At 43.4% G+C, this 22740-nt stretch overlaps 1 protein-coding gene across 3 annotated transcripts; it reads left to right on the top strand.

Moving 5' to 3' along the window:
* The first annotated feature begins 1096 nt into the window (after positions 1-1096).
* On the top strand, positions 1097-18267 carry ngfa (nerve growth factor a (beta polypeptide)). Of its 3 annotated transcripts, none has more exons than XM_071516271.1 (3): positions 1097-1269; positions 16019-16126; positions 16762-18267. In XM_071516271.1, exon 3 carries the CDS (start codon positions 16773-16775, stop codon positions 17661-17663), a length of 891 nt encoding a protein of 296 aa, XP_071372372.1. In that variant the 5' UTR covers positions 1097-1269; positions 16019-16126; positions 16762-16772; the 3' UTR covers positions 17664-18267. The 3 variants fall into 3 exon arrangements, with proteins under 3 accessions (XP_071372372.1, XP_071372373.1, XP_071372374.1); XM_071516272.1 differs by lacking the exon at positions 1097-1269 and adding an exon at positions 5463-5570; XM_071516273.1 differs by lacking the exons at positions 1097-1269; positions 16019-16126 and adding an exon at positions 16608-16666.
* The last annotated feature ends 4473 nt before the right edge of the window (positions 18268-22740 follow it).

Below are 22740 nucleotides of genomic sequence, written 5' to 3'. Positions count from 1 at the left end.
GGATGACACCGACACACAATCCTTTCTTTCTCTCTTTCTTTCTTCCTCTCTCGCTCCCTCTCTCTGTCTCTCTCTCTGTCGGAGCAGAGGGGTGGGATGTCTGTCTGCTCAGCGCCAGGGGCTCTGACAACGATACGGTTCAGGTCAGAGAAGCGGGGAGAAAGAGAGAAACACAGAGAGGGTGAGAAGGCAAGACGGAGAGACAGGAAAACAAAGATGCATAAACAAGAGAGGGAGAGAGAGGAGAACGAGAAATGTCAGAGAGAGTGACTGTTGTGATACTGGAGCCTGGAGGCCCTGTTGAATGCAGGGTGTGGCTGGTCTCTCCACCCCGGGTGAGGGGATATCATAGTTGCATAGTTTGGCTCTCGTTGTTGCTCTCTTTCCCCTGTTCTCTCCATTTACCACTGACAAACAACATGGACGAATTCCTGACTGCAACAGACCATCAAGGTTCTATTCTTGTAAGTCCATAAATTTCACTGGACTCATTATAAATGTTTGCATTGCAATGGCCTATGCATATTTGCCATATTATTTTTTAGAATATGGCAGTGCATTTCCGTGATTGATTACTCGGTTGTTTAAGTGAGCCTGCTTCCACAACCATCCTCTGTGTCAAGGACGTTTGTAGTTCAACCACACACATGGCTGAGGCACGTTGCACTACTAAGTTCATATCCAAGGGTATCGATGCGCAGCTAGCAGTGACTCCGGTGTGTTATTATAACAATGACGATCGTGGAAAGCTTTCACTGGGCAGGCCAAAGCCTGACCTCACTATTACAGTAAGTGAAGTCCAGTCACACAGCAAAAGAAGCTGAGTCATCCCTGGTTTGAGGCTTATTCCCATTGATCAGCTCCAGTGCTCTGAATGAACAAGCATGGATGAAAAGGTGAATGGAAGGCTGAAGGACAGAATGAGTAACAGCAGCTAGGTGTGAGTTATGAACAGCTGTATGTTTGTCATGGCAGCGCGTGGAAAGGGTAGGCACTAGGACCTGCAGCGAGCCACACAGGAGGGTGGGAGTAGCTTTGGGACTCCTCTTACTAAACTTTTAGAACAATCCATTTCCCAAAGAGTGTGGGAGGGAGACAGACAGAAGTGGATGGCCCCAGACCTGGATTCACAGCTTTAAAAGCAGGAGCGGGATTTGGAGTTTGGGATAATTCTGCCCTTGGCCTGGAGAGAGTGAGGTGGAATATAGGAGACTTTCTCTGGAAGTTTTCACTCACTGGGGAGCTGAGAGAAGGAGCATTAACAGGGTGGTGAGTTCTGTGTTGTTGCTTTTAAATTTGCAATTAAAAATGGTATGTGTGTGTAAGTCTGTGTAGGACAGAGAGAGAGAGTGAGAAGAAGAAAGAAAGAGTCTATCTCAGTGATCACTCCAAAGTTTTCTTCATACCTGTCATTAAGTGAAAGTGGAGCCTCTGAATTGCAATTGAACTCAACAGCAGCCAGTCAGTCCCCCGTGGGGAAGAGAAAATTCCTGCTGAGTACACAGGAGGTATTACAAAAAGTTTAGTTGAGTGATGAATGCAAAGTTTATGTTGGCTCTGTTCTTTCATTGTTCCCGTAGTAGTAGCAGTAGTTAACCAGGTAGATACCGATGGAGAGGGGGAAGGGGGAGAACAGTGGTGAGGGTTCGAAAAAGGGGTTCTCCAAACTTCAATGGGAACTGTTCAGAAAACTCCTGGGACATCAGGTTACCTTCTCTCTCTCTCTCTCTCTCTCTCTCTCTCTCTCTCTCTGTCTCTCTCTCTCTCTCTCTCTCTCTCTCTCTTTCTCTCTATCTATCTGTCTTTCTCTCTCTCCGCTCATGTTACACAACCCTCAAAGGACTTGTAGATTTTGATGAGCTCCAACGTCCAACACGAAGTGTGTTGCTGCGTTTATCCTCATGTCAGGGTGGGGCTTGATGTTTGTATGCGTGTGCATTTGATTATACATTCATGCCCTGATATATGTGTGTGTGTTTGTGTGCGTAAGCAAGCGTGTGTGCTAAAGACAGACCTCATGCCTGCCACTCCTACTAGGGAATTCCTTGCAGGCTTTGACAGGGGAGGAATGTCACCGCCACCAACATTTATCCACACAGACAAACAAATATCACACATAAACAGTTTCCTGTAGGTACAATTATATGGTCAGCCACATTAAGCCAATTGACTACTTTAATCTAATTGAATCTGGAGCAGAAAAATGTAGATGCTGGTATGTGAAACACACATTTCAAAATAGCAAAGCCATATAACTGTTATTGACAAGACAACCTATCTTTGTCTGTACACTAACTCTCTCTCTCTCTCTCTCTCTCTCTCTCTCTCTCACACACACACACACACACACACACACACACACACACACACACACACACACATCTGTACATTGTTTTTCCATAGTGTTGTGTGTGTGTTCACATCTGTGTCAGATAAACAAACTTATCAAAACTTTGAGTGAAGGCCAGGACCTAAAGCTCTCTCAGGAGAAAATGTGCTTCAGTCTGTACAAAAAGAAATTTTTCAAATTGTTTACGAGCGTCAATTTTGCTGCCAGTGTGCGCTGGAGAGGAGCTGACGCTGTGTTTTCATCACCTCTGTGTTGGTCCACAGAGGAAGTGGAGAGAGAAAGCTGCTGCAGTCTGGCTATAGAGGCTACATAGATACATGCATGTGTTTAACACAAGATAATCCAGAGCATATTCTCTTAAACGCATGATCATATTAGATATATCCTTCAAATTCACAAGAGCATATACAAACCCAATAGCATTACTAAAAACAGCTTGACCATATAACCTAGTGTGTGTATGGTGGGCAGATGGACAGTGCTGTTTTCCCTGCAGACAAAGATGTCTGTGATTATTCATGACCCCTCTCAGGTTTCCCTTTGAAGCTGAATTACAGCTTTCCCTATGTTAGCACCAGTGTGTGTGTGTGTGTGTGTGTGTGAGAGAGAGAGAGCGAGAGAGAGAGAGAGAGAGAGTTCATGGCATGCAGGTATGTATATGCATTCGCATGTGTACGTGTGCATTGAACTTTGCATCAATACATTATGTGATCCTGCCGATGTCTCACAGATTCCCTCTGCGCCAGAGAGTTTGTGTTTCAATACAGTTTCAAATATCACATCCACTTCAGCTGTACTTGTTAGAAAGCCTCAGACGTTGATACATCGCTTAAAGAGTTTTTCAAGAATTCAAAATGTAACCCAGCTGCTATTTTGCCTAAAGCTATCCTGTGGAGATCTGTGATAATGAGTCACCATCAATATGGACTCCACGCAAATCTATGAAATTCTTATCAGACTATGACAAGAAGGAGATCCACCCATTAAACACATAAAGGATGGTATAGTGTGAGGTGTCTAGACTGTGGAGGGTTGTATAGGACACCTGGGCAGGGGAGAGGCTGCTACATCACACCTGGACTGCCAGTTTGATTGTGGCCGTTTAACCTGAGGGCCTCAAGGCAACTTCTAACAATTGCACCTACCCGTAACTTTGACGGCATAACCGTTACCTTACAAGAACTATGCAATATTACCAAGCAAAAGAAAGAATATCTCTCTCTCTGCCTCTGAGATGAATAGCCAGCATCTGCACATCTCAAACAAAGATTCTCTGTTTGGGCCAAAAAGAGAAGATGATAATTCATGGGTCAAGACTTTACACCGGGCCTTGCTTTGGTTATTTTTTGGGTCACTGGAGCTGCAGCGTGGCACAGGTCAGACCGCAGAATGGGGTATAAGAACCTCTGGTGTAAAGTGAACCAGCGGGAGCATTCTGTCTGGAATCGGTGTGAGAGGTTAAAGGTCAGAGTTCAGGCTCAGGGTCACGTCTGTGTTTGCGGAGGAAGACGGGGATCTGGAGGTCACTGCGGGTCAGGATCATGAACCGTGTGGCACAGGAGAGGAGAGGAGAGGAAAGAAGAGCACAAGAGAGAATGGAAAATATGGAAACGTCACTCCCACGTTAGTTTCTGCCTTAATTCTTGCTGAGGTTTCCTATCCAAACAACTTCTCACAATGTTTGAGAACAAATTTATTCAATAGAAATCACAGCTAACACTGTTTGACATTTGTAACTTACTGGATTTGGATTGGATGCTCGCAGGACATGAGCAGAATTCCATTGTCCTAGCACCATTGCCCCATATGGACCTAGTTTTCAACTCTTTTGCACTGGGCAAAACCAAGAATAATACTGTCCTCTGTCTGGAGTTTGCCAAGTATTGGAAAATCTAATCCGGGGGTGTTACGCAAGTCAGTCTATGTGTCTGTGACTGCTGAAGATCAGAGTCCGACAGGTGCTCCATCAAACGGATGTTTGTCTACGCCTGTGTGTTTATGTATCTGTGTCTGTGCATGTGGCATATGCATGTGGCATATGCATGTGTGTGTATGTGTGTGTGTGTGTGTGTGTGTGTTACGTGCTATAGAAATGACAACTGAATGTGCAGACATGCCTGCTCATTCCACGTTAAATGCCTCTATGACTTTCAGCTATGGCTCGCTTACCTCTCATGCCCATGCGCGCAGCCCAAACACACAGTAGCTGATAAATCACAAATCACTAGGTTTTTTTTTTTTACTGCTAGAATAACAGTGTTTTGGCAGTAATGTGTTGACTCAGTCAATGTCTAATATGTTGAATTCACCACAGCCTCATTGTGTGTGCGTGTGTGTGCGTGTGTGTGTGGGTGTGTATGTGTGCACACGTGTGTGTTTGGCTTGATGTGATGACGCCGTCTCACTCTCACTTTCCTTTCACTTCTTTCTCAGTTGGTAGGTTGACTGTAGCTTGTCTGGACACGAAACTCTCTCACTGCTATCTACATGTTTGATCTCTTCAAATACACAGATTTACTCTAAGCTCAAAAATGACAAATTAAATTAGCATTTGCTGTTAGATGCTCAGTCATAGATACAATTTCCAACCATGCAGTGCATTTCCGATCTTACAAGTTCCCATATAATTAGAGACAGAGGAGAGAAAGAAAAAGTTTACGCAAAGAAGGAAAGTAGGCTACACGGAAGAAATAGATACACAAAGCACACCAGCACAGGAGGAATTTGGTTTGTATGTGTGTGTATGTGCGCATGTGTGTACGTGTGTATGTATATGTGTGTTTGTGTTGGATACACATCAAACACACACACGCCTTAGCCCCAAGGATACAAGTGAAGCCTCTTATTATGCACTTATTCGGATTATGCCAATTTTAGAATGCACAGTATGCAGGAAGATGAGCCATTGGCTAGTTGTAACAGATTGGTCTCCTACACAATGAGCAGGTTTGGTATGTTAAATGAATCTAAAAAGCGCCATTCTTCTTGTGGTTGTTTTAGCCAGAAGGGATCAGTAAAATACTGCTAGGGCGTGAAAGACTTCACAAGCTGTTTTCTCCCCCTCTGCTTTCAAACAGTCTGTTTTATCTGTCAACAAGTTTTGTTTAGGTTACAGCTCGAGGATAAACGATGTGTCGCGAACAGCTTGGGGAGCGTGATCCTGTAGGAAGCCATTTCTCTCCGCTGGATGCTCTGTTAAGGCCGTGCATCGTGCTCCACAGTAAATATTCATTCATCTACACCCCTGCTACAGGTCACGTACACACACACACACAGAGACACACAGACACACACTGGAAAGGAGCCACTCTAGCTCTTTCACCATAGCTCCGCTCACACACTGAACATGGCGTGCTGCTAACAGACAGGGGATGGGCCTGGGAGGTCCCACGCAGACAGGTGGTTGACATCAGCTAGAGATAGAGGGAGGGAGGGGAGAGGTGGATCAAGGGAGATAGGGAAGCAAAGAGAGAGAGAGAGAGAGAGAGAGAGAGAGAGAGAGAGATGACAGAAAGATGTGGAAGAGACCACACAGAACAGAAAATGGCTGGGTCAAGTCTTTAGTGAGAGGGGTGAGACCGTAATGAAACAAGCGATGGGAGTGAGGACAACATCACATTTTTTACACTCTTTAGAGGATTCAACAAAGTCCTGTCAGGACACATGTCTGTATTTGTAGCAGTAAAACAAAGCTGATTGTACTAGCTGGTTCTGTATTGGACAGATCAAAATAGAAAACAGCTAAATACTCAGAATGTGTTTGTTGAATATTGTATTCAGACGAGCTCACTGAGAATGATGACTGAAGCTGTGTACAGTGAATAGCTTAAGTATTGAGACACTCAGCCAAAGTCAGCCATGTTTGCTGCTGTATCGACAATGAAAAATTGATTGAATAACAACATTTGCATGTGAGGATACAGAGCAGCCTGTCAGTTTTGGATAATGGCTGTTTAATGCCTCTAGAAGCAGGATGTCCTAGTGTTTAGTGAGGTCATCCCCCAACCAGGTTCAGCTGAACCCAGGTTCAACCCCCCCTGAGGCCATATAACTGTTGAAGTATCACTGTTGAAGGGTGCAGCTCTAACCGGTTGACCCTGTGCCCTAAAATTAGAGGGCTAAACGACAAAAGTATATCTAATCAAATCCATGTTACACCAATATAAAACATGCCGACAGCAGGAGCTTACAGCCTACCCTCATTTCAGAATACAAGTAAGAACATTATCAGGTGAATACTGAAAAGAATACACAAATATTATCCTAATGTCTGACACAGCCTATACCCTATCTACGTCTATCCACGGGCCCACACCCATGCTCATGGCATGCAGGTGGAGCAGAGTGCAAGTGGGGCGTAATGGAAATCTAGGGTGTCTGAGTGAGCACATCTGTCTATTTACGCCCACCTCATGTTCTTAAGCAAGTGTACCTGGGTGAGTCATGATCAGTCCTCCGCTGCTTTCCATACAACAGCATGCGATCATGACATACAATCTATAGACTTGATTTTGTCTGTGGTACAAATTGCGATAGATGCATTCAAATCACGAACGTATTTGCATTCAGGCACATCTAAAGAATAAAGGATTGTAAAATCAGTCAAATCAAAGTCAGGGCGATAATCTGATGACTCACATTAGTCAGTGATCTGTATCGCATCTCTCTGTCAAAGATAAGAAAATTCTAGTTTCATGATTGACAGATTTATTTCACCCAATCAGTGTTCAGCGATTTGAATCACTTTCATGCTGCTATCCTTGTACTCTTCAGTAAGATGAGTAACATGACGAATGGAGAAACGTCTGTTTGTACATCGGACATGTTATTCAAGCTGTGCTCCAGTGAATGTCCCTAGAGTGAATATGCAACATAAGCTACACCAGTAATGGGACTGTTGTGTTGTTGTCTGCTTGAGCAGAGGCGGGGGGAATGATTTTTCTGGTAAAGCTATTGGGAGGACAGACACAGAGACGAAACCCCATACGTCCTCTTTCACCTCATCGGTTTCTAACTTCCTCTCGTCTTCATTCCTCACTCCTTCCCTGTCCTTGAACTCTTCTTTGTCTCCCTCTCTGCACCCCCACAACCTCTTCATTCCTCCCTCTGGTTCTTGCTATCACACGCTCCATTATTTGCTCTATTCCCAAGACTTCTTACTGCCAATCTCTACCCCACCCTCCATTGCTTTTTGCCTCTCCCCATCCCTTGACGTCTCTGATTCCTTCCTCTCCATCCCTCTGTCTTCATCTCTCTCCATGGCCAGACAGACATTCTTGCCTCTGGCCCTATTCTCACTACTCCACTGTGGGATCTTAGATTCTCACCAGGCAAGGGGAGTTATTACCACAGCCATGCCAAAACATTAACCACTTGTCATGAGAAGATTGTTGAATGTCAAGGTCATAAAAACGGGGGGCCTGGAAAACATGTTAATCATTGTGTTCATCCTGCTTTCAAGGGCTGGAGGCCTGGCCTCCCACGTCTGCTTGTCCAGCCCGGGGAATGGGTGGGGTGGCTGGGGATGGGCCTGGTTGTAGGGAGGGAACCAGGAGAGAGAGGGGGAGAAGGCCTCTCAGTAACACAGCCACAATGCTTTTATCGCGGATTTGCCTCGTTGCCAGAAAGACCTCATGCCTGGAGCTCTGCTAGGCTCCAAGGCAGCAGCAGAGAGTTCATTATAAGGACATTAAACGCCATCACACCACTGAAATTCGCTGGTTGTTAGGAGCTTAAAGGACCCTTTAAGCAAAGAAAGCAGAAGGGAAGAGTGGATGCAGTTGTTTCAGCTTAACAGCGGTGGAAAAAAACTGTTTTACTAAGGCCAGTTTTCAGTTATTGGTATTAATCCAAATTATTTCTAGCCAATTGCATTTGCAGTGCTTGATGAATGGGCTTAGTCTTGTTGCCATAGTTTCTTTTGTTTTTTCATGAAAAAAAAAAACAGATACAGATACCATATACACAACTTATAATGCTTTCCTACATATATTGTCTATACCTGCATCCCACCTGTTCGTGAACATTACAGAAAAAAACACAAGCATTCTATAATATCATGCCAAAATACATTTTCACAAACAAATTAGGTAATTGTATTTTTGTTTAAAACGAAAGTGGCAGAAGTGCTATAAACCTCGCTATAAAAAAAACAAAGAGCTGCATTGTTTCACTTTGCAATTTCTATTTGCTACTCATCTCTTACTTCCAAATGCAATTACCGCTGAATCCCGCTCCCAGCTAAAATGTTGTTTATTTTGGATTTATTTCACAATCCCCACAAGGATTCAATCTTTCTATTATGATGAATGCTTGCTCAGGCTTCTTGTCAGACAAAGTATGACAATCTGGAATAGACTGAGGTTACATTGTAGTCATGTCTCTGTTTTGTTTCACGGGTGCCCTAGCAAATCAAATATGGCTCTGGAACAAATGTTGTGCCAAGAGTTGACTTAAGAATTTGACCACATTATGCAATACTGAAAATGTGTGAAGTCTCAGCTCTAAAGCAGATAAAAAGATCTTGATGCCAGTTTTCAAATCAGGTCATCAGATGTATGCCAATATCCAATATAACAGTTGAGAATGGGAGCGCTGTCAATGTGTAAGTGTCTCTGTGGCTCAAAACCAGAAAGAAACTTTAGTAATATTTTTCAAATTTGCATCGATCAAACTATTGTGCCACAGATATTTTGGCATTCACACAGGAAGCGCGGCGGCTGTCTAAGTTTTCTCCTCTTGACTAAATGACATCTACTTTTCTAGGAAAGTTGGTAGAAGTGAAGTGAGTTAAAAGTGGAGCCATATGCAGACACCAAGCCACTTGTTTTGATTATCCCAGATTCAAGGAAAATTCCTTCCAGCGGGAGTGCTAATTGAAATGCTATTGTCAGTGAGTTTTTCCAAAATGGCAAGCGTTTGATGGATTCACTTGATAGCTTCAGAAGCAGTAGCCAATTATGTGTAGCCCTCAAACACAAAACAAACACACATGCACACAGAAAGGTTGCAGACAGCCAAGTTGGGAAATAGAGCCTTGAAGAGAGGGGATCAGATCTGCAGTGAGGGGGTCTATGGATTTGGATGGATCAGAAAGTGGGTGTTTTCCAATTTTCCAAAGTCAAACACAAAGGAATGGTGGAGATGGATCAGACCCACAAGAGTAGCACTCTGCACCTGCACATACACGTTTACACACAGTATTGAAATCTGTTATCGCTGTTAGACACAGATACAACCATGTATCCAGGAAACTACCTCTAGCTATGATCCTGGGAGGAAAGAAGAACATTAGGTCAGATTCCTAGAGAACCTTGATAGATGAGAGGGACAGACAGACAGACCGGCAGACAGTCAGTCAGTCAATCAGATAGACACATAGACAGAAACAAAGAGAGAGAGGAAGCACCAGGGAATAAGATGAATATTTTAAGTCGGCCAAAGATACTGGCTCATTGCCAAAGCTCAGTCCTTTTAGTTTCCTCACCTCGGCTCCCTGTTCCCCTGATATTCTCAAGATGCCCTGGACAGATGGGTAGGCTGCCCGAACCCTCCAAACACAAGCTTACATTTTACCACAATATGACTGCTAATGAGGAGAAACACCTGTGAGACGCGCTGGCATCCCGACGGAAAATTCTGCGGGCTCCTCAGCCGCACATACACTGTACACTCGCTAATCAAAACAAGAGATGAAAATTCAAACATGAAATTCTTGGCTTTCCCTTCTCACAGCATGGCACCATATTCGTTTATGGGTTTATTACAGGTAAAGATGTATGTAATGGTTGGTCATAAAAAAACTGAGGCCCGAGATATTTCAGTGTTCTTGTTGGCACCGTGTTCCTGAGCTGGGAAACGTTCACACAGTGGATGTGTTAAGTGCCTTTGTGCTGCTGCCAGTACCAGCCAGCTAAGTTGAGAGAAAGGTCAATGTTTTGAAACCTATTTGTTCCTAGTGGAATACATTTGAAAATTAGGTTCTTTACATTTGTTTAATATCCCTATACAGTATATACACCATTTACAACTGGAAATACATTTACCTATGTATTGCGTGCGCAAGGCATTTTATTGCTACACCCAGTGCACCCATCACACTAATACGGTCTGATGTGTAGTAAAGTCGTGCACATGCTAGTGTTCTCCTTTTACATGTTCTAGCATTTAGTCAGTTCATAGCACGGCTCTTCGTGCAGTGAGATGTTCTTTGTTCTGTGTGTCTTGCATCATTTGTCATCATATGGAGAAGTCAAGTGCTTTTACAGGTTCTGTGTGCCTGTCTGTTTGCTGCTGCCTGTCTCTTTCTTCCTGTGTTGTCCTGAGGCCAGAGCAGCAGATTTTACTGTTTGAAGTCTCTCTGATGTACAACAGGTGCCTTGGTTCTCACAGCAAATGGCTTTCAAACATGAGGATGAGGGGAAAGGACAGGGCAGAATCTGATCTCTTTCATCTCTGCTACTGACATTACTATACTTATCCGCTAAATTCTTAAAGCACTCACTTTTTTTCTTTTTCCCTAGTCAGGCATGAATATGGGTTTATAGAAAGAGAAACAACCGTGCAGAACAGCACAGTTTTTATATTTCTAGTCAATTTTTCACATTTACTTACTCTTTAGACAGAATGATAGAGACTCAGTGATGTGAGTTCAAGTCCAAATGTTGAGACCATCTGGCTACCATAACTACCATATACCATGCGTTTATTGGTTTTAAGAGCTATTACATCACCACTGAAGCACCATAACAAATGCAGTGTATGTAAAACCAATGAAGGTCTGACATGCAACCATCACAGCAATTTGAAGAACCATTTATGCATTGAACCGCTTATTCGCCGTAGAACCACTGAAGAACCACTTGGTTCTATTAAACCAGTGAAGTTCCTTCAAGTAGCTTAGTTTATATTAAATACTATCTAACTACAACTCATAGGTACATACTCATAAGACTCATAAGCATTGCATAATTGACATCATTTTGATTGGCTATCTGACTCATCAAAAACTTGAGTTGTTTTTCCATCATTTATTTTATTATGATTGGTTTATCTGACTGTGTGAATGTGCTGCAAGAAGAATTCATATCCTCTATGAGAATTTTAAAGCTTCTCTAAGAATATCTAGCCCATGAAGAACCTCTAAATAACTGTCTTACGCTTACTTTCGACGGACAGTGCATGACGTCTTTTTGCATGACAAGAACTACATTCATGGCAGTTTCTAGACTGTTGTATCGGTTCCACATGGCAAGTTGTCTAAAATGTGACAAGCTGATTGTCTTCAGTTTGACAAGCTTCAGGACAGATATTCTGGACTAAAATATAAGTTGGCTTTTCTTTTACAATTGTTTTCTTTAGTGAATTAAATGGGGACTAGACAAGGGAGGCATTATGATTGTTAGTACAACTCTGCCAGGAGAAAAAAAGACATTGTGAAATGCAATGTATTGTCAGTGTGTGTGTACTTGTGCGTGCTTGTGTGCATGCTGCTGTGCATGCATACACATAACCCATAAGAGTTTCATTCCAAAATGAGATGTCCACCATGTTAAAAATGTTACACATGCTCTGAAATGAAGTGAAATGAAAGCAAAACTTATTATGGATTATTAGTGAACGTATTAGGTACTTAATGTCTTTACAAAAACAGGAATACTTTACATGCTATAAGCAGTTGCATTTTTGACATATTGATTAATGAACATTAGATAATATTTATATCTTTGTGCATGTGGGTGTGTGTAAAAGAGAAAGGAAGAGCAAGTTGACCTGGCGGTTATCCCTCTTGATAATTATTTCCAGTGGATGACAGCGGGAGGAACTGCAGTACACTGAGTCGATGAGAGACACAGAGGAACTGTTTACCTTCCTCTCTTTCTCTCTATCTCTGTCTCCCTCTCTCTCTGTCTGTGTTAATAAAGACTAGCGCGTCAGTCTCTCTTTCTCACCCCTTCATAATCTGCTGCTGTTGTCATCACTCAGAGAGAGGGGAGTGTGTTTGTCTGAGACAACTGTTGACACGGCGCTCCTGCACATCTTTTAACAGAGACTTGTAACTAATGACTAATGTAACACACAGAAAGGAGGAAACCCTGGCTAACTGTAAACTAAACTCCATTTGATGGCAGGCGATGCTCTCCTAAACAACTTTTATTGTTATATCACAGTCAGCACACCGTACTGGAACCACATAATTTGTCAGGATGCCGTTACCAGAACCTGATCCATCGAAGCATCTTGTGGACTGTGAATTGTCGAGCAAATGAAAATGTGTTACTGGCAATTAATAGTGCATAGTCAGTACCAGTAAATGTGTGGCTGGCCTCCATCGCCTGGGGCAAAATAATTAGTCTCTGTCTGCAGTGTTTTCCTCTCATTCTCCCTGATTGGTTTTCCAGGTCACAACCCGGCAGCTGCGTGACTTATGTCTTTTTCCACATACTTTCATCAACTTTGGCAAACTTGTTTAACCAGGTAGTGCCTTGTAGTGCCTTGAACGCTCATGCCATCGCAGCGTTTGAAAGTGATGGATGACTCAACAGAAAGTTTGGCAAATCTGAGGAGTCAGCCTAATGTGAGATGGGGATAGTCCTGTTTAGAGCAAATGACGCTAAGGCACATCAAGCTGTCTTACAAAGTCTGGTCTCATAAACATCCTTTCTGGTGCCAACTTGAGAAGTGTGCAAAGCATGAATCATAAAAGGGTCGCAAACATCTGCTTTGTTTATACCACTGTGTATTAATACAGTGTGTGTCAGGAAATATGGAGTGTATCTGTCATTTCTGTGGTTTTTGCTCCAAAATTCTTGGAGGAAATACCTTTCTCATTATTGGGCCAGCTTATGTGAGCAGGATGACCTCTTTTTAGCTCTTTTACTCTTCAAGGCTTCTAGCACATGTGTCTATGTACTCAATGTTTTCAACTCACTGTCCCGAGCAAGTCAAAGAGCAGGGAGCCTCACACACCACTCTTTGCAACCCAATATGTAGCATGAGACTTCCTGTTTTATCAGTACCATATGCATGGCCTTTCCACACTGATGTGTCTCAGTGTGTAAAATCCATTGGACCGTTTAATCTATCTTTTTCTACTCCAGTCCCAGTCAGCACCCTGTAAATGTTCCTGGAGTATCCTGCTTTCCAGTACAGCTAGCACACATTGGGGCTAGCAGTGATCTCTAAAGCAGAGCACGGTTTAGTTTCCGCAAAACAATAAAACAAACAAACAGAATTGGGAGCGCATCCAAACCCTGTTCACTGAAATACAGAGAAACCGCAAGAGCGTCTCAAGAGTTTGTGCATTTATGCTTGTGCATGTGTGTCTGTGTGTGTGTGTGTGTTTGCGCATCTCTTATGCTGTATTTGTGTGAGAGGGTGGGAAGGAGAGACAGACAGACAGATTGAGAGAGATGGAGAAAGAGTGAGAGAGGGAGAGTCTGTGCTATGATCCAGTGCTGAGATAATCCTATAAGTCAGAGGTGCTCTGTAAAGCGCTCTGACCCCTGTGCTCCTGCACTGCAGTGTTTACGCTGGCTCCACTGGCATTAAACACAAGCCACATATTTTTAACATTAGGATCCTCCCAGCTCACCCTGGGCCATGTAAATAGTGAGCTGCCCGTCAGCCTGGATCAATCAACTCACTGGCTGTTTGGACCAGCTCCATATGTGAGTGAGTGAGTGAGTGAGTGTGTGTGTGTGTGTGTGTGTGCGTGTATCTCCTCATCTGTGTCTGCATGCGGCATCCTTTGCAGATTTAGATTTGCTTAGATAGTGCTAATGTGTAAGCGTGTGCAAAACAAGTTCAACATACAGCAATAATCTAGTTCGCTGGATTCTGCTGCAGCCCAAAGGGTAATACTAGGTCAGTTATCTCTAAATTCTGTCTCTAGACATCTAAATTCTGTCTCTATCTCTTAAGATCACTTGAGTACACAGTAGATGCTATGCCAACCCCAAACTGACCCTGAGGACAAACAAGTGTGTAAGAAGTGGTACAAAAATAGCAATCTCAAGGACTTTGGGATTCTCAGCTTGTGGGAAAATACCTGAAAAATGATCTAATATGCTGATCCTCTCTTATGCAGCTGGACTGCTGTTTCTAATGGGAGCAAGGCCAGTGACATTTTGGTATTACTCAGTCGCTTGTTGTCTTTGAATGGCAGCCTATGCAGGCAACGCAGGCAACACTGCCCTCTTCTGGTTATTATGTATAACACTGGTGGGCATTCAATGCACACGCTTGTTCTGAGCTTATTGGAAGAAGTTAGATTAAATAAAAACTTGGTAATGCTACGTCTTCATACAGCTTACCATACATAAATATGAGAGATTCACACAATATGAGAGATTATATGCTTTTTTTTGTATCCTACCAAAGGCTATAGGACAGCAAGGCACTAAAAGACATATTCAGTTACCCATTTAGCACACTAATAAGCTTTTGACATTCAAACACTGCTGTTTACAAGGAGCATTACAAATTATAGTTCTTTATAAGCCAAGCCACACACCTGTTTTAACTCACCTCAATAACAAGCATGCGTCTAAGCATGCAAACTATTCATGAAAGCAACCTTACACACATGCGCACATGTGCATGTACAGCATGTGTGTGCCTGTGCCAGTGTGTCTAAGCAAGACATTGATTGTTTGTGTGTGTGTGTGTGTGTGTGCGTGTGCGTGTGCGTATGTGTGAGTGAGACATGTGTGTGCCCATCCCTTATTAATGATGTATGTTGGTGTGTATGCTTTTGATATACATGTAAGATCTAATGAGGTGTGAAATACCGCACATTCCGATCTATGGCAAGTGTAAACTCTGAGAGTTAAACATGGTGAGTGTGTGTGTACTGGGCGTGTGATAGGGTCAGATAACGGTAAACTGTGTATCTCTGTGAAAGGAGGGGTGGGCAGTGGAACAGAGATGAATGCCCACAGTTTTACAGCCATCTCATCTGCTAAACCTGCTGCATGTCAACCTTGCTTCTTGAATGATAGCACTGTGTATATTTTGCTTGCGCATGAGAACAAGATAAGCTGTTGAAGCTGTCTGAATACTCTCTACATTCTACAGAAGAGTGGCCCTTGAAGTATAGCACAGTCTTTTAGATAAAGTTTTGTTTGCAAATATTGATAAAAGGAGACATGCACTAACACACCAATTGAATCATATTCCATTCTGCTGTCACCTCAATTGAAACAGTTCATGTTTTTAGTAAAAACAACAGTTGGATACATGTAGCAAACAGTAGGATATATGTGAAAGACAGAATCCTTCAGGAATCAGGTAACTGAGGCAACTTTCTATTTCGGGAAACACTATTCCTCTCCACGTTTGTCCTTACATTTGGGCTGTAGAGCAGTTGGGAGATTAATGTGATACTTTATTGATCCCCATGGGGAAATTCTCTTAGGATCAGCTGTAAACAAGCACCCCTGGAGCTGGTAGGGATTCGGTGTCTTACTCAAGGACACTTCAGCAGCGTGGACACATGCTGACATGAGGGTCGAACTTGGGTCCTCCTTTTGAAAGGACTCTCTATGCCACCCTGCCAACTAGTGAGAGATTGGTGATTAGACGTGTGTATGCAGTTGTGTCATCTTTGTGTGATTGCTAATCTGTTGAGGTTAAATATTTTTGTCTGTGTATATGTGTGTGTTACAGAGCTGTGGTTCAGGGGGTCCAGATGGCAGGCATGAGGGGCCCGGCCTGTACTGGAGTCTGGCTCTAGAGTCCACAGGGGCTCACACTTCAACTGGACACATTCCACAGGTACACACACACACCCACTACAGCAGCACACAACCAGCATGCATTTATAAGCATAGTTCAAGAGCCAAAGACTTTCCCATGGCAGAATAGAATAGTTAGAACATTTATTTCAACTTTCAGCACGCAATCATATGACATGGTAAAAGTGGAGTCGCCTATTAAAACAAAACGCATACTGTGCAGTAATAATACAGTTTCAGTGTTTTGTTTTGTTTTGTTTTGTTTTGTTTTGTTTTGTTTTGTTCTGTTCCCCTCAGGTGACATGCCCATATCAAGATATAGTACATACTATAAAGTACATACAATATAACATGTACATGTCCGGATAAAGTGCATTCTGTGAAGTGCACACCCCATCAACGTAGTGGCAGTAATAGGAGTGCCTCATGGTGGTGAAAATGGACAAAACATTTGTATTCACCTGGAGTGCTAAACTGACAGAAAAGGCCTTTTTTACTGCTCCTGTGGCTCAAAGAAGTGGCACTAACACAGCCAGTGTTAGAGTTTCAATTCCCACTGGGACAACCCTAGGTAGACAATGTATGTACTCATAGCCCACCAAGCAACATGGTCCTTTACTCCAGTTTGTGGCATATCTGACATTATCTGTGCATTTTCTCTTGTGTCTTTCTCAGGACGTGTGCCCATGAGGTCGTCGCCACTGGTCCTGCTCCTCCTGATCGGTGTCCAGGCTGTACTGAACATGGGAGGTGGACGGGCCCTGAGCACCGGGGCAGCCAACCACAAAGTAGGACAGCAGACAGCAGCCAATCACAGAGCAGGACAGCAGCAGACAGCAGCAGGGGACCGCGTCTCCGAACACCATTCTTCACAGGAGCATCAAAGGACCAGCCACCACAGGACCAGGAGGCCCCATCGGGCAGCTTCACAAACCCAGGATAGGAGCCCCGTCGTTGGGCACTCTAAGTCGGATTCTCCCTCTGACTCCTCCATCCCAGAGGTGGATCCCAAGCTCTTCTCCAAGAGACGTTACCGCTCCTCGCCGCGTGTTGTCTTCAGCGAGGTGCCCCCATCACATGACGCCCTGGAAGGTGAAGGCGATGACACTGGGGGCATGAAGGGGGTGCGGGTGAGGCGCAGGGCAGGGTCGCAGCCCATGCACCGAGGAGAGTACTCAGTCTGTGACAGCATAAATAACTGGGTGGACAACCTGACACGGGCCACAGACATAGCCGGGAACGAGGTGACAGTGCTGTCCAACGTTAAAATCAACAACGTGGTGAAGAAGCAGCTCTTCTATGAGACCACCTGCCGATCCCCCACGCACAGCGGCCCTGGGACCAGCAGCGGGGGCAGGGCAGGGGTACGGGGTGGCAAATCGAGCTCCAAGTCAAACAACTCGGGCTGTCGCGGCATCGACAGTCGCCACTGGAACTCCTACTGCACCAACACACACACATACGTACGTGCCCTGACCGTCTTCAAGGACCAGACAGCCTGGCGTCTCATCCGCATCAATGCTGCATGTGTGTGTGTTCTCAGCCGGAAGTCTTGGGGGGGACGACTGGGGCACTGACTGGGGAGGACGACTCCTGACCACTGAACTATGAACTCTAACCCCTGACACACACACACACACACACACACACACACACACACCTCGCCACTAAGCACACACACTTCTTCTAAACAGCCACTGCAACTTTATTGCCAATACTGTAATCCTTTTCCCCACCTCCAAACACACTGACTCACTCTCTCACACACACACGCACGCTGACTATAGCCTTCCATCCTGATACATCAGCCACACATGCAATTTGCACACGTGCACACACATACGCACGCACACGCACACACACACACACACACACACAAACACACGCACACACACAAACAGACACACACAAACATACACATTCACACACTCACACACACACAAACACACGCACACACACAAACAGACACACACAAACACACACATTCACACACTCACACACACACACACACACACACACACACACACAGCTTCATCCATCCAACCCCTCGGCCCCTGACCCTACCTCAGTCCGAGAAGTCCTGGTTGTTTTAAGTTATGAGGACCGCATGTCATATTTATGGTTTATACAGTCAAATATGAATATATATATATATATATGTGTATATATACAAAATGAATTCAAGCTTTTAATGTTGTTGTTGTTGTTGTTGTTGTTATTGTTGTTGTGTTGTTCATGCTGTTATTTATTAAACACCTCAGTACTTGCCTGGGTTGTTGTGTCAGTTCTACACAAGTGTTGATGGTCGCATTTCATCTTAGGACTTTAAAATGATGTCACTGCACTTACAGTATGCTGTTCTAAGCACAAAGGAATCCCAGACTCTTTAAGTGCAACTGAGAATAACTACTGAGAATAACTCTAACTAATACCACGATCCCTACAATGAAAAGCATGGTGGTGGATTGCTTGAATTCCTCTGTTCTCCCTGTGTTGCATGAGCCAGACTTTGACAACGTAACAGTTAGTCAGCATTTGGAGGTGCAGAGGTATATTCTATCTCACTGTGTTGAATTAGCACAGTTCAAATATATAGTTCCCTGTGGTCGTTTTAAAACTCAGACGATTCACGTCTTGATCGGTACCACAGCATTCCAGGACAGCAGACAGCAGCCAATCACAGAGCAGGGTCGAATTTAGAGGAACGTACCAGAAAGGCCGACCGTCACTTGCATACTCTGCCGTCCATAACTGGTCCAGGCTCCTTCTGGGGTGATGGAATGTCGTTCACACCATTCAGGCCTGCGGGTCCAGGTCCAGCTCTGTAAATTACACACATAGAGGAAGATGGATTGGCTGTAACGTTCCCAGTGCGCTGGAATTCCTGTCACCTCAGAAAACTGGTGTAAACGGAGCTGTGGGGAATGCCTGGATTGAGGGGAGTCATTGAGGGGGGTCAAAAAAAAGGGGGAGCTCAGAACAACCAACAGAAAAGACCATAAAAGTGCTCTTTCTTTTGGAAAGGTATGTTTTAAAACATCCTTACTGCCGCTATTGTCTCTCAGATTTCATTCAGCACAATCCAAATCTAACATATTGGTTGGGCAGTAACAAAAAGAGCAGTTCGCTAAGTGCTTTCTAACTGTGGCTCCATGGTGATTGCACTCTCCCCAGTGCCAGCCATCCATCCATCACTGAATGTTTATACTGTCTGATCATCACTGTGTTAGCCAGGGAATGGGTGCCAGTCACAGACACCCACAGGAAATGAGAGGGAGAGCACTCCACTATGGCCTGCTGGTCACCCGCACTGAGAGGCCACGGCTGTAGACTTCATGCCTGGCTGTGGCACCAACTCTCTCATCTCACATTGGGCCTTTTTCACAGGATTCAACAAGACAATGCCACCCTCTTTATTCGTCAAGTAGAAAATGATACCTGGTGCCAACTGAGTCCTCCAACACTGGATTGCTCTCTCCCTCTCTCGCTCTCTCTCTCTCTCTCTCTCTCATCTCTCATCTACTTCTCACTGAGAGTTAAATCCTGCACCTCTCCTCACATCAACACCCCTCCCAGGTGCCTGACAGCGCTCTCGCCCTCCCTAGCGCTGCTCCACAGATCATACACGATGCTATTTTACTCTGGATCTGTTGCCAGGAAACCTCACCGTCAGGGATCTCTAATCAAAGGGTTTTGCAGAGGGCTAGATGGAGGCCGACCTCAGATAACCTCTCGCTTTGGCAGGAAGTATAAACAGGCGATGTGGTTTATTAACTGTCCTTGCTGCAATAGTTGTAAATTAGGCAGTAACCTGGAATTAAAGAGAGGAAAATAAAGAATTCTAACTGTACACATACATCAATCCTCCCACAAACCTCTGAGAATGGAAAATGGATGGTGGTTAGGATATAAATTTCAAACAAAGGCATTATGTTTTGAAATTTCATCAATTTTTTACTCTTTTTTTTTAACTTTTATTTAAGATTTGTGACCAGAAGGTTGTTAGTTTGAATCCCCGGATCAGCTCGGAAAACATGGGTGGGGAAAGTGAATGATAACACTCTCCCTTCCCTCAACTGCCACTGTCAATGTGCCCTTGAGCAAGGCACTATAACTGCTTTGTGACCAACAGTTAAACACTGTGGTTTTGCTGAGCAGCTACCTGGTGTGAATGTGTGTAACTGTGAATGTGAAGTATGGTGTTGCTGGAAAAGAGTGATCCTGCTCAGTCAACTTGCCCTAGATTTAAAAAAAAAAAAAAAAAAAAAAAAGGGGGCCAATTCAGTCATTTGTTATAGTATGACCAGTAGATGGTGCTATGCTGCCACATTTAGAAGTTTCATTCACTTTTGGAAACTACTGCCAGTTTGTTATCCTTATGAAGAATCTAAAAATGTTGTTGTTATAGCTAAATTAAACATGTAATCAAGATTAAAAAAAAAAAAAAAATTAAGTAAAGAATTGTACCAGGCTTCAAATTATGAGGTATGGCTTCATGCGTGTCCTGGTCCTGAGAAAGCAAGACTAACACTGACCCTCACAGCAAACAATGTTTAACAATCTGTCTTCAATAATGACCTCAGACCCGACAAAAAGGCCAAGGCCCTGACCCAAGCATGGGTGTAACTGACAGACAAATAACAACAGCCATTAATGGTCCCACCCATTCAACAGAGGGGGAGAAACACGCCGACTTCACTCAAATTGTGAAGATGCTTACAAGAACCACAAACTTCCAACTGACTCTGTTTACATTTAGCCGACACACAACAAGATAAACTCAAATATGTTCATATTCAGCATTAGAGACTTACCATAGTTTGCCAAAAACATCTGGTCTACAGTAAGAGTCAGTGCTAATATAGAGCTGAATAACATCCATCTATCTAAACTAGAGCCTTTGTATGTCTGTTTAGTATCACATTACGCTGTGAAATGATCTTGACTAGTCAACTATTTGCTGTTATTTGAAGGGAGTTATGACCTATACATTTTTCATATTCACATTTTTGGAATCATATATCACATGAGCCGTCACTCTACTTTAGATTCATCCAACAACACAAATGCCTGGGAACAAACTAGCAGGGATCTTGTCACCCTCTTCTCTTTTGGCACTGCTCTCTCTCTGTCCCTCCCTGGTTACAGTCCAAACTAAACCTTTTTTATGTTCTCTCCATCCTCCTAATGAGTCTCAGAGGACAAAATGCACCACACAAACTCCTCTGTAGCTATCAGAGGGTTAAACCGTGAGACACAGGGGTGAATGATTGAAGAGAGATATTTCTGATTTGCATCTAAGCATTTGTTTTCCCTCTAGTCTCTCTCTCTCTCTCTCTCTCTCTCTCTCTCTCTCTCTCTCTCTCTCATTCCCACCATCATTTCATTCCTTTCTGACTGAATCTGGACTCCCCCCCTCCCCTCTCGCTGGTGGCTTGGCAGATTGTTCTGTTCCTCTATAAGGACATTTCTAACCAGTGCCTAATTTCCCCATGATAAAATGAACTGCTATTTGGATGTCGCTTCTCCTCTCCATGGTTCTGGAGAAAATATTTATGTTGAACGTGGTGCTGCTGCTGAGTTATTCCCCCAATCGGTGATGTCAAGCAGAGGTTTGAGAATGTTTTAAGATGCCGAAGGGGGGAGGGGAAGCCAGCAGAGGAGCAACTCTTTCCATTTCATTAATAGTAGATTTAGTTTGTATCTTGTTTGTGCTTGAATGACGCTTTGCACCAAGATGAATGATGTATCATGGCCATTACAGTGCTGCAAGACTAAGGATTTAATCAAGAAATCAACTAGTCCAATACACAAATCTGTAAAAGTTTCTTTATGAGTTTTTCTCAGACTAATACATATTTGTGACTTCTATTGTAATGCAAAAAAAACCTGATCGAATAAGGAGGGCAGCCCTATATGTGGTGAAACTTGGAGTTCTTAAACTTATCCTGCCCAGAACTTAAATGTAGTGTTCCATTAATGATCCAGCAGAAAGTATTTTGGGTCCCAATCCATCGTTTAAGAAACAGTGAATACATCTTAAAGCCCTCATCAGAATCTAAAAGTCGATACTCCTCCTTGACTCCTCCTCCATATATATATATATATATATACAGTATATACATATATTAATGATGATAATAATAATAATAATAATAATAATAATAATAATAATAACAATAATAATAACTAGCCTACAACTCAAATTTATTAGGAGAGTTTTCTAAAATCAGCAACCGTCTGATTGATTACATTGACTGTGACTTTTAACTGTTTTGTTATTTGGGCTTGTTTTTTTGGGGGGGGGGCGGGGTCCGTAATAATAATATTTGCTGGACTAAAAGGCTATGTGGTTTGAGGTCAAGGAAAGGCAAGGTGATACTGCAGACACTTAAGCAATGTAGGACTCCTCTGATAAAGCAACACGTCCAAAATGAACGTTTCTTGTGAAAGGATGTTGAGTAACTCTTCACAACATCCAAATTGCTAATCTGATTCTACAAAAACAAAGTTAAATAAAAAAAGAAAAAGAAAAAAAGGAGGAGATAAGAAAACACCATAAAGCTCGATAAGGTCCTTCACCACTCACCACTGAGCCCCACAGACACTGAAGTGCCGATAGGAATATTAAACTTTATAGGAATATAATAGTGA

Source organism: Centroberyx affinis, unplaced genomic scaffold (assembly GCF_046629955.1).
Source record: "Centroberyx affinis isolate AG114_WGS23_722 - 3 ecotype Tasmania unplaced genomic scaffold, CSIRO-AGI_Caff_v1 ptg000396l_1, whole genome shotgun sequence".
Taxonomy (NCBI): Eukaryota; Metazoa; Chordata; class Actinopteri; order Beryciformes; family Berycidae; genus Centroberyx; species Centroberyx affinis.
The sequence above is the reverse complement of the archived record's forward strand: the minus strand, read 5'-3'. Positions and strand labels throughout refer to the sequence as shown.